A 12,475-nucleotide genomic window follows, 5' to 3' on the forward strand; every position below is an offset into this window, starting at 1 on the left:
CACGCTTGTTGGTTCAGTATGTTTCCAGCATCTGAACCTTCCCCACCACCAAAGCAGCTTCGGACAGTTCTGAAAATAAGCAAGATTTTTTTATTATTATTTAAACCGTATGGGTTTTATTTTCAAAAGAAGACAGCTGAGGTTTGGGGGTGGTTATATTTACCAGTGGAAATAAAATGAAATCTCTAAAAATTTTGAATGGATTAAATAATATCACTTTTTAAAAAGAATGAATAAGGACATTGTTTTATCTTTTCCTTCTATTTATTTATAGGCATTTCTGTTGCACTCATGGCCATCGTGTCTGAGCGCCTATGAAAACCGAAAGGCAGTTTTGAAGTACAGTATATAAATACTCTCACTGGAAAATTGTACAAATTGCGCCTTGTATGTACTGATTAATACAATTACTAACCAATGCCAATATTATTTTCACTACATCTTTGCCTAGAAAGCGATCCCCATTCGACTTCAGTAAATCAAGGATAACTTCACTGAAACCAATGTTAAGGTTTCAGTTGAGGTACCCTGGAGTCACATCAGTGGATCAGAGCTCAGAATCTGGCCCATGAACCAGATTAGCCCTTTTGAAATATAATGATCACTTACTTATAGTTAAACTTTCTTGTCTTTGCTTTACTGTTAATGCAGATAATTTATATTACACTGTACATGAATAGTTACCCACCAGTTCTTTATACCCTGATTATTATCTGTTAACAAGAGCTATTCCATTTGATAAATTACATTCAAAATTGTCCATGAAATCTCAATTAAGTACTGATTGCCTTTGATTGAAGAATAATTTGCTACTAAAGGAATGCAGTGATAAATCAGCATTTTACCTTCAATTTATGTGTCTGAGGTACAAATTGATTAATTTTATTTTAAAAAGCCTAAATTAACATTACATTGACTCTGTTCTCTCCCTTCCCCCTCCTCCGATGCACAGGTGTTTTTCACAGGTAATTCACAGCAGTATTAATTAGATTTGTTTATGGCATTTCCTCCTTGCATCACTGGGATCTTGTTAGACCATATCTACACGAGCACTTACGGTGGCAAAACTTTTGTCGCTCATGGGTTTGAAAAAAATCACCCCCCTCAGCGACATAAGTTTTGCTGGCCTAAGCGATTGTGTGCACAGTGCTGTAGCTCCTGCTGATTGATGAGCTGCTTTTATTATGTCGACAGGAGAGCTCTGTCCCATCGGCATAACATGGCATAACATATGCCGCTGTAAGCTTGTACGTGTAGACATGGCCTTAGATTTCTACGGCTATGTCTACACTAGAAAGCTTACAGTGGCATAGCTGTACTGATGCACTTGCGCTGCTGTCAGATCTCTTCTGTAGCCCTCTACGCTGATGAGAGAGAGCTTTCTCGTCAACATAATTAAACCACCCACAACAAGCAGCAGTAGCTATGTGGGTGAGAGAAGCTCTTCTGCAGCATAGCGCTGTACATACTACCACTTATGCCTATGCATGCATCTTTGAAAACATATCCATAGTATTTGCAGGTGGACGTTTGCATTAATAAAACAAAATGTTGCTTGAGCAAACCTGCCCAAAATGTGTAATTGTACAAAAATACACATTGTTCGTGCCCAATGTGTATTGGGAGGTGGGGATCCTCTCCGAGACCTTTGGGAAATGTTAGACCTAAAAGTGCTTAATAAGAGAGTCTAGCTGTGTAGGAAATACAAGGCAGTGATATTTTCCTCCTTTTCTTCTGGCGGTGTCATTTAGCTGTATGATTTACCACAATTTCTTTTTGCTATAATAAGATGTTAATTTAATGTCGTCATATTCTAAGGATGCACTCAGGCTACATGCTAACAAGAAGGAGAGTGATTCGCAAGCCAACACAGGATTTGGGAGCAATCATTTACTCAGTTTCTGCCGTCTTTCACACACACGAGTTGTCCTTGCACTGCGAGGTCCTACTGACTTGACTTCCTGTGGAGCTTTGAATAGAACTTAAAGCCAGTACCCTACTGGAAGATGGTTGCCGTACAACCACCTGTCCTCCCTGGGAACATATCCCTTCTGTGGTGCCCCATGAGTGAACTGCTCCATTAGTGCAGAAAGATGCAGATTGTACTCCCTGTGCTCATGGGAGTGAATCAGATCCACTAAAGGGTCATATAAACCCTATTTTAAAAGGCTATTTGGCCTTTTCCAAATGACATTGTTCTGGTGGTGACCTTCTGGGCCCTACCATATTGCAAGGTATCCTTGCCCTTTGGGTTTTTGTTTGGTTTAGTTTTTTGCTGTGTACAAAGAAGTAGCATAGTAAGTGTTGAGTAGCTGCAATGGCACATAAAGATGATAATCTGTATAATTATTTGACTTGCCTTTTAATGTGCTCATTCACTGGTTACTTTTATTTCAGTAAAATAAACTGTTCTTAGAGTGATTGCTTGTATAGATTCCAATTAGGTGTGTCCGCCACACGTGCACAGTCGTCGGAATGTTTTTTCCCCTAGCAGCACCCGTCGGGTTGGCTGTGGAGCCTCCGGGCATGATGTCTTCATGGCGCTCAATATATGACCCTGTCGACCCGGTGCCTCCTCAGTTCCTTCTTACCGCCAGTGATGGTCGTTAGAACTGTGGCATCTTGCTTTGCAAGCTCTCCATGTTTCCCTAGCTTCTCTTTCAGACTGTATTGTGTAGTAGTTCAGTTCTTAGTTTGTTCTTAGCTATTGTAGTTCTAGTTAGTAGTTAGTTAGCTGTTGGGCTGGAGGGTTTACCCTTCACCCTGACTGTGTTCTCTTTGTGGGACTTACATGCCTAAGTCTCAGGGGTTCAAGCCCTGCAAGTCCTGTAACAAGCCCATGCCAATGGGCGACCCTCATGACGCTTGTTTAAAGTGTCTGGGGAAGCACATCAGTCAGAAGAGTGCAGGATTTGTAAGGGCTTTTGTCCCCGAACCAAGAAGGAGTGGGACTTTAGTTTGAAACAGCTCCTTATGAAGGCAGCACTTAGACCACAACCCACGTCGGCGCGGCGGGACCCAGTCTTCCCCCTCCCCCCATCCCTCTTCAGGGACGCGTCTCATGAGCATCTCCTTATCCAGCAGATGCAGGCGCTCCTTGCCATACGAGTGGTGGAGGAGGTTCCTCACTGGCAAGGAATTCTATTCCTGCTATTTCCTAATCCTCAAAGCCAAAGAGGGTCTCAGACTCATTCTAGGCCTGCAAGGACTCAACAAGTTCATGGTAAAGTTGAAGTTCTGCATAGTTTCCCTCAATATAATTATCCCTTCTCTGGATCCAGGAGACTGATTCTCCACCATCAACATGAAAGATGCATACTTTCACATAGTGATTCTCCCTGCTCACAGACACTTTTTCAGGTTTCTGATTGACCAAAAACATTATCAGTTCACGGTCCTTCCCTTCGGCCCGTTGACAGCCCCACAAGTGTTCACCAAGTGCATGTCAGTGGTAGCAACCTTCTTCTGAAGGAGGCAGATGCAGGTATACCCTTACTTTGAAGACTGGGTGCTCAGGGAGCATACCAGAGAACAGGTGGAGTCACAGGTCTGTCTGGCCATATCCACGTTCGAGAGACTGGGTTTCCTCCTCAACATGAACAAGTCCACCTTGTCTCCGACCCAGAGGATAGAGTTTGTCGGAGCCCCAATTCCAAGCCATGGCAAGCATCATTCCATGCATGAGAGAATACCTGACCGCTACAGCAAGGAATTGCCTCAGTCTCCTTGGTCGCATGGCAGCCTGCACACACGTGGTCCAACATGCTAGGCTGAGACTCAGATCTCTGCAGACGTGGCTCACTTCGACATATCGCCCGGGGCGCGACAGCCTGGGACTAGTGGTCACAGTGACATAGCAGGTGCTAGAGTCACTCCAGTGGTGGCTTGATGCTCGAATAGTCTGTAAAGGAGTCCCCTTCAGCAGCCCTCAGCTGTCCTTGTTAAGCCCTCAGCTGTCCTTGTCAGCTGTCTCTAGTTAAGGATGCATCAGCAATAGGTTGGGGTGCACATCTGGGATATCTGCGAATGCAGGGCCTCTGGTCACAGGATGAGCTTTTTATCCATATCAATATCAAGGAGCTCAGAGCAGTGTGATTCACATGCCAGGCCTTTCAGTCTTGTCTGCAAGGCCAGCCACGTGGCGATCATGACAGACAACACCACTGCAATGTTTTACATCAACAAGCATGGTGGAACCTGGTCCTTGCCCTCTGTCAGGAGGCTCTCAGTCTGTGGGAATTCTGTATAGCCCACTCCATTCACCTGGAAGCATCATATCTGCCAGGAGCCCAGAACTTACTGGCAGACCACCTCAGCAGGTCCTTCCACAGCCAGTCTATCTGGCTAGACTTTACTCCATCTTCCAGAGGTGCGGGTTTCCCCAGGTCGACCTTTTCACCATTCAGAGCAACAGGAAGTGCCCAGTTTTTTTCCTTCCAGAAAAGCAGCCCGGGCTCAATCGCAGACACATTCCTGCTACTCTGGGGAGGCCGTCTGCTCTATGCCTTTCCCCCGATCACTCTTGTGCACACGGTCCTGCTCAAGGTCCGCAGAGACGGGGCAGAGATCATAGAATCATAGAATATCAGGGTTGGAAGGGACCTCAGGAGGTCATCTAGTCCAACCCCCTGCTCAAAGCAGGACCAATCCCCAATTAAATCATCCAAGCCAGGGCTTTGTCAAGCCTGACCTTAAAAACTTCTAAGGAAGGAGATTCTACCACCTCCCTAGGTAACGCATTCCAGTGTTTCATCACCCTCCTAGTGAAAAAGTTTTTCCTAATATCCAACCTAAACCTTCCCCACTGCAACTTGAGACCATTACTCTTTGTCCTGTCCTCTTCTAGCACTGAGAATAGTTTAGAACCATCCTCTTTGGAACCACCTCTAAGGTAGTTGAAAGCAACTATCAAATCCCCCGTCATTCTTCTCTTCTGCAGACTAAACAATCCCAGTTCCCTCAGCCTCTCCTCATAAGTCATGTGTTCCAGACCCCTAATCATTTTTGTTGCCCTTCGCTGGTCTCTCTCCAATTTTTCCACATCCTTCTTGTAGTGTGGGGCCCAAAACTGGACACAGTACTCCAGATGAGGCCTCACCAATGTCGAATAGAGGGGAATGATCACGTCCCTCGATCTGCTGGCTATGCCCCTACTTATACATCCCAAAATGCCATTGGCCTTCTTGGCAACAAGGGCACACTGTTGACTCATATCCAGCTTCTCGTCCACTGTCACCCCTAGGTCCTTTTCTGCAGAACTGCTGCTGAGCCATTCGGTCCCTAGTCTGTAGCTGTGCATTGGATTCTTCCGTCCTAAGTGCAGGACCCTGCACTTATCCTTGTTGAACCTCATCAGATTTCTTTTGGCCCAATCCTCCAATTTGTCTAGGTCCCTCTATATCCTATCCCTACCTGCCACCGTATCTACCACTCCTCCTAGTTTAGTATCATCCGCAAATTTGCTGAGAGTGCAATCCACACCATCCTCCAGATCATTTATGAAGATATTGAACAAAACCGACCCCAGGACTGACCCTTGGGGCACTCCACTTGATACCGGCTGCCATCCAGACATGGAGCCATTGATCACTACCCGTTGAGCCCGACAATCTAGCCAACTTTCTACCCACCTTATAGTGGTAGTGGTATCCAGCCCATACTTCTTTAACTTGCTGACAAGAATACTGTGGGAGACCGTGTCAAAAGCTTTGCTAAAGTCAAGAAACAATATATCCACTGCTTTCCCTTCATCCACAGAACCAGTAATCTCATCATAGAAGGCGATTAGATTAGTCAGGCATGACCTTCCCTTGGTGAATCCATGCTGACTGTTCCTGATCACTTTCCTCTCATGTAAGTGCTTCAGGATTGATTCCTTGAGGACCTGCTCCATAATTTTTCCGGGGACTGAGGTGAGGGTGACTGGCCTGTAGTTCCCAGGATCCTCCTTCTTCCCTTTTTTAAAGATGGGCACTATATTAGGCTTTTTCCAGTCGTCCGGGACTTCCCCCTATCGCCATGAGTTTTCAAAGATAATGGCCAATAGCTCTGCAATCACAGCTGCCAACTCCTTTAGCACTCTCGGATGCAACGCATCCGGCCCCATGGACTTGTGCACGTCCAGCTTTTCTAAATAGTCCCGAACCACTTCTTTCTCCACAGAAGGCTGGCCACGTACTCCCCATGCTGTGTTGCCCAGCGCAGTAGTCTGGGAGCTGACCTTGTTCGTGAAGACAGAGGCAAAAAAAGCATTGAGTACATTAGCTTTTTCCACATCCTCTGTCACTAGGTTGCCTCCCTCGTTCAGTAAGGGGCCCACTCTTTCCTTGGCTTTCTTCTTGTTGCCAACATACCTGAAGAAACCTTTCTTGTTACTCTTAACATCTCTTGCTAGCTGCAGCTCCAGGTGCGATTTGGCCCTCCTGATTTCATTCCTACATGCCCGAGCAACATTTTTATACTCTTCGCTGGTCATTTGTCCAATCTTCCACATCTTGTAAGCTTCTTTATGTTTAAGATCCGCAAGGATTTCACTGTTAAGCCAAGGTGGTCGCCTGCCATATTTACTATTCTTTCGACACATCGGGATGGTTTGTCCCTGTAACCTCAATAGGGATTCTTTGAAATACAGCCAGCTCTCCTGGACTCCTTTCCCCCTCATGTTATTCCCCCAGGGGATCCTACGCATCAGTTCCCTGAGGGAGTCAAAGTCTGCTTTCCTGAAGTCCAGGGTCCGTATTCTGCTGCTTTCCTTTCTTCCCTGTGTCAGGATCCTGAACTCGACCAACTCACGGTCACTGCCTCCCAGATTCCCATCCACTTTTGCTTCCCCTACTAATTCTTCCCCGTTTGTGAGCAGCAGGTCAAGAAAAGCTCTCCCCCTAGTTGGTTCCTCCAGCACTTGCACCAGGAAATTGTCCCCTACATTTTCCAAAAACTTCCTGGATTGTCTGTGCACCGCTGTAGTGCTCTCCCAGCAGATATCAGGGTGATTGAAGTCGCCCATGAGAACCAGGGTGTGGTGGCACCAGCATGGCACCAGTATAGCCTCAACAACACCGGCACACCACGCTTCTGGATCTGTCGGTCGACACTCCGATCACGTTGCCGCTCCTCCCCGACTTGATCACTCAGGACCACGGTCATCTTCGTCACCCAGACCTCCGGTCCCTCCTCCTCGTGGCCTGGAAGCTTCATGGCTGAATCCTATGGAGCTCCTGTGCTCGGAGCAGGTAAGGGAGGTCTTACTCTGCAGCAGAAAGCCCTCCACGAGGATCACATATCAGGCGAAGTGGAAGAGGTTCACTTGCTGGTGTGACCAGCGTCATATGCCCCCACTTCAGGCACCATTACCTCTTATTCTGGAGTACATTCTGCATCTGAAATAGCAAGGCCTCGGAGTGTCATCCATAAAGATATACCTAGTGGCTTTCTCGGCTTTCCACCCCGGAGCCTCTGGACGCTCCGTCTTCGCCAACCCCATGGTTGGATGGTTCCTCAAGGGTCTGGACCAGCTACATCCCCAGATTAGACAGCCTGTTCCTGCGTGGGACCTTAATTTTGTCCTCTCCGTTGGTGACTTGCTCCCTTCTATACCTGTCGTAGAAGGTGGCCTTCCTAATTGCCATCACATCAGCAAAAAGTGTGTCTGAGTTAAAGGCCCTTACCTCCAACCTACCTTACACAGTTTTCCACAAGAACATGGTGCAGCTCAGCCCTCACCCGGCCCTCTCTGCCTAAAATGGCATCACATTTCCATACCAGCCAAGACCTATTCCTGCCTGTTCTTTTGTCCGAAGCCTCATACCAGGAGCCATGAGCAGAGGCTGCACTCCTTGGATGTTTGACAAGCATTAGCCTTCTATATTGAATGCACCAAGCCATTCAGGAAATTGAACCAGTTGTTCATAGCAGTGGCTGACCGCATGAAAGGCCTACCAGTCTCATCTCAAAGAATATCTTCCTGGATCACGTCCTGCATCCACACATGCTACAAGCTGGCCAAGACACCAGCCCAGGCACTTACTGCACACTCCACAAGGGCACAGGCCTCATCGGTGGCATTCCTGGCCCAGGTCCCAATCCAAGAAATCTGCAGGGCAGCAACTTGGTCCTCCGTTCATACGGTACCTCTCATTACGCCATTGTCCAGCATGCCAGAGATGATGCAGCTTTTGTCAGAGCGGTGCTCCAATCTGCGATTCCATAACTCTGACCCCACCGCCTAGGTAAGGCTTGGGAGTCACCTAATTGGAATCGATATGAGCAATCACTCAAAGAAGAAAAAACAGTTACTCACCTTCTCGTAACTGTTGTTCTTCAAGATGTGCTGCTCATATCCATCCCAAACCCACCCGCCTTCCCCTCTGTCAGAGTAACCAGCAAGAAGAAACTGAGGAGGTGCCGGGTCAGCAGGGTCATATATTGAGTGCCATGAAGGCACCACTCTAGGGGGTTCCACAGCCAACCCAATGGGTGCTGCTAGGGGGAAAACTTTCCTACGACTGTGCACGCGGCACACACGCACCTGATTGGAATGGATATGAGCAACACATCTCGAAGAACAACAGTTACGAGAAGGTGAGTAACCGTTTTTTATCCTGACTCCTGGATAAGCTTCATGGATGTGATCGCTAAGTGACAATGAAGCTTGCTGGATGTGCATGTAGAACAACATGTGTGAACACTATTTTAATTAAAATATTTGTTTTCCTTTGGTAGCCAGAAGTGCAACTTGCTGAAGGCTTTGATGTCTTTATGCCCAAATCTCAGCTGGACTCTATATTGTCAAACTATACTCGCTCAGGAAGCCTGCTGTTTAGAAAGCTGGTGTGTGCATTTTTTGATGACAAGACCTTGGCTAACTCTTTACCCAATGGCAAGAGGAAAAGAGGACTCAATGACAACCGAAAAGGACTAGACCAAAATATTGTGGGTGCAATAAAAGGTATGTTTCTGCTTTGTTTCCTGTATATACATATCTCCATCCTTAGCTGAGAATATGCTCTAGTCATTGAGTAATGCCAGGACTTTAGAATCCTTGGGTCAGAAAAATGTGCATTCTTCTTTTTATAATTTTTCCATAATTTCTGATTAAGCTAGAGGCTCATGCCTAGGTCCCCAGCCCCTGAAGACATGTGATGAGATAAGAATCTCAATTTAAAATTTTTTTTTCTGGCCTTCATGGATGTAAAGAAAAACACTTGATATCCATTTTGAGTCAGAAGACAGCCTGAAACAATTGCTGCAACTAGAGAAATGCACTGCTCATTCATTAGATTGAAGCCTGCTGCCACTACATGGAGATGTGGGGTCATGGGAGAACTCTCCTGAGTTTTACCTTGGGTCCTGGATTGCCATAATTCTGCCTTGGTCCTTCCAGATCAGGGTAGAGGCACATTGGCAGGGTAGAATGGAAAAGCTTGCTGTGCACCTGACAGTGTCATATCTGGTCTATGAATAACTGGATTAGTAGTTTGTGGCTGGCAGTGAGGTGGGAAATACCTTATTGAGGAAAATCTAGTAAAGGAAATGAGTTTTGTATCTAATTCTGATGTCAGTGAGGTTGTGGTCCCGCTTGTCTTGTGAGAGTGAGCTCCATAGTCTAGGTCAAGCTACTGTGAATGTTCTGTCCACCTCTGAGTTGTCTTCCCCCATTGACAATCAGTAGAATATAGCTGCAAGAGGAAATTATGGTCCAGGGCTTTGAGTATTAGGACAGAGACTCTGTATTCAACTTAATCAGGGATCTAGTGCAGAAAGGGGTGATCTGTGGTAAGTGGACAGGCTGCTACATTTTGTACCATCTGGAGCTTTTAAAGTACATGTGATTCATTCCTAGTTATGAGTGGCTATTAGCTAATCTGGAAGTTAAGAATATATGGACTATGGAGACCTGGGAGAAGGGTCAGAATCTGGGCCATTATAGCAGGGACAAGGGAGAGACAAGAGGAAACATAGAGGGGAAATCAAATCAGCGTCTTAGATATCTATATACTAATGCAAGAAGGATGGGGAATAAACAAGAAGAACTAGAAATGCTAGTGAATAAACATGACTATGACAGTTGCATCACAGAGACTTGGTGGGATAATACACATGACAGGAATATTGGTATAGAAAGGTACAGTTTGCTCAGGAAGGACAGGCAGGGGAAAAGGGAGGAGGTGTTGCCTTGTATATCAAAGATGTATGCATTTGAACTGAGGCGGAGATGGAAGTAGGAGACAGACTTGTGGAAAGTTTCTGGGTAAGGATAAAAGGGGTAAAAACCAAGGGTGATGTCATGGTAGAGATCTACTACAGACCGCCTAACCAGGAAGAAGAAGCTGGATGAAGCTTTTTTTAAACAATTAACAAAATCATCCAAAGCACAGGACTTGGTGGTGATGGGGGACTTCAGCTACCCAGACATCTGTTGGGAAAATAACACAGTAGGGCACAAATTATTCAACAAGTTCTTGGAATGCATTGCAGACAATTTTTTATTTCAGAAGGTGGAGAAAGCAGCTATGGGAAAGCCTGTTCCAGATTTGATTTTGACAAATAAAGAGGAACTGGTTGAGAATTTGAAAGTGGAAGGCAGCCTGGATGAAAGTGATCATGAAATGATAGAGTTCATGATTCCAAGGCATGGTAGGAGGGAAAACAGCACAATAAACACAATGGATTTCAAAAAGGCAGACTTGAGCAAACTCAGAGATTTGGTAGGTAAGTTTCCATGGGAAGCAAGTCTAAGGGAAAAAATAGTTTGAGAGAGCTGGCAGTTTTTCAAAGAGATATTATTAAGGGCACATGAGCAAACTATCTTACTGTGTAGAAAAGATAGGAAGTCTGGAGAGAGACCACCCCGGTTTAGCCAGGAGATCTTCAATGATCTGAAACTCAAAAAAGAGTCCTACAAAAAGTGGCAACTAGGTCAAATTACAAAGGATGAATATAAACAAATAACACAAGTATGTAGGGACAAAATTAGACAGGTCAGGGCACAAAACTAGATTAAACTAGCTGTAGACCTAATGGGTAACAAGAAAATATTCTACAAATACATTAGAAACAAGAGGAAGACCAAGGATAGGGTAGGTCCATTACTCAGTGAGGGGGAACAGACAATAACAGAAAATGTAAATAGGGCAGAAGTGTTAAATTACTTTTTTTTGTTTCAGTTTTCACCAAAAAGTATAGGAGTGATTGGCAGTCAAACATAGTGAATGCGAGGGAAAATGAGGTAGGATCTGAGGGCTAAAATAAGGAAAGAAAAAGTTAAAAATTACTTAGACAAGTTAGATGTTGTCATTTCACCAGGGCCTGATGAAATACATCCTAGAATACTCAAGGAGCTGACTGAGGAGATATCTGAGCCATTAGCGATTTATCTTTGAAAACTCATGGAAGACAGGAGAGACTCCAGAGGACTGGAAGAGGGCAAATATAGTGCCAAATCTATAAAAAGGGGAATACGGACAACCGGGGGAATTACAGACCAGTCATCTTAACTTCAGTACCCAGAAAGATAATGGAGCAAATAATTTAAGTAATCAATTTGCAAACATCTAGAAGATAATAAGGTGCTAAGTAACAGTCAACATGGATTTGTGAAGAAAAAACATGTCAAACCAACCTAATAGCTTTCTTAGACAGGGTAACAAGCTTTGTGGATGGGGGGAAGCAGTAGAAGTAGATGTTATATCTTGACTTTAGTAAGGCTTTTGATACTGTCTCGCATGACCTTCTCATAAATAAACTAGGGAAATGCAGCCTAGGTGGAGATACTATAAGGTGGGTGCATAAATGGTTGGCAAACCATTTCCAGAATGTAAATCAGCGGTTCACAGTAAAGCTTGAAGGGCATATCGAGTGGGGTCCTACAGGGATCGGTCCTTGGTCCGGTTCTGGTCAATATCTTCATCATTGATTTAAATAATGGCATAGAGACTACACTTATAAAATTTGCTAACAGTAGCAAGCTGGGAGGGGTTGCAAGTGCTTTGGAGGATAGGATTAAGATTCAAAATGATCTGGACAAACTGGAGAAATGGTCTGAAGTAAATAGGATGAACTTCAATAAGAAGAAACGCAAAGTACTCTACTTAAGAAGGAACAATCAATTGCACATACAAAATAGGAAATGACCACCTAAGAAGAAGTACTGCAAAAGGGCTCTGGAGGTTATAGAGAATCTCAAGCTAAATATGAGTCAACAGTGTAACACTGTTGCAAAAAAAGCAAATATCATTCTGGGATGTATTAGCAGGAGTGTTGTAAGCAAGACACGAGAAGTCATTCTTCCACTCTACTCTGCGCTGATAAGGCCTCTACTGGAGTATTGTGTCCAGTTCTGGGTGCCACATTTCAGGAAAGACGTGGACATATTGGAGAAAGTCCAGAGGAAAGCAACAAAAGTAATTGAAGGTCTAAAAAGACGTGAGCTATGAGGAAAGATTGAAAGAATTGGGTTCGTTTAGTCTGGAGAAGA

The 12,475-nt window shown here is 44.9% G+C and overlaps 1 protein-coding gene across 4 annotated transcripts in view; it reads left to right on the forward strand.

Annotated features, from left to right (window-relative positions):
* The window catches only part of BEND7 (BEN domain containing 7), a 56,822-nt gene that overhangs the window by 23,716 nt on the left and 20,631 nt on the right, over positions 1–12,475 (forward strand). For all 4 annotated transcript variants that reach the window (XM_077836420.1, XM_077836410.1, XM_077836437.1 and 1 more), the window contains exon 6: positions 8,722–8,947. In XM_077836420.1, coding sequence (XP_077692546.1) covers positions 8,722–8,947 — 226 coding nt within the window. The remainder of the gene's footprint in view (positions 1–8,721; positions 8,948–12,475) is intronic.

Source organism: Eretmochelys imbricata, chromosome 1 (assembly GCF_965152235.1).
Source record: "Eretmochelys imbricata isolate rEreImb1 chromosome 1, rEreImb1.hap1, whole genome shotgun sequence".
NCBI classification, from domain to species: Eukaryota; Metazoa; Chordata; order Testudines; family Cheloniidae; genus Eretmochelys; species Eretmochelys imbricata.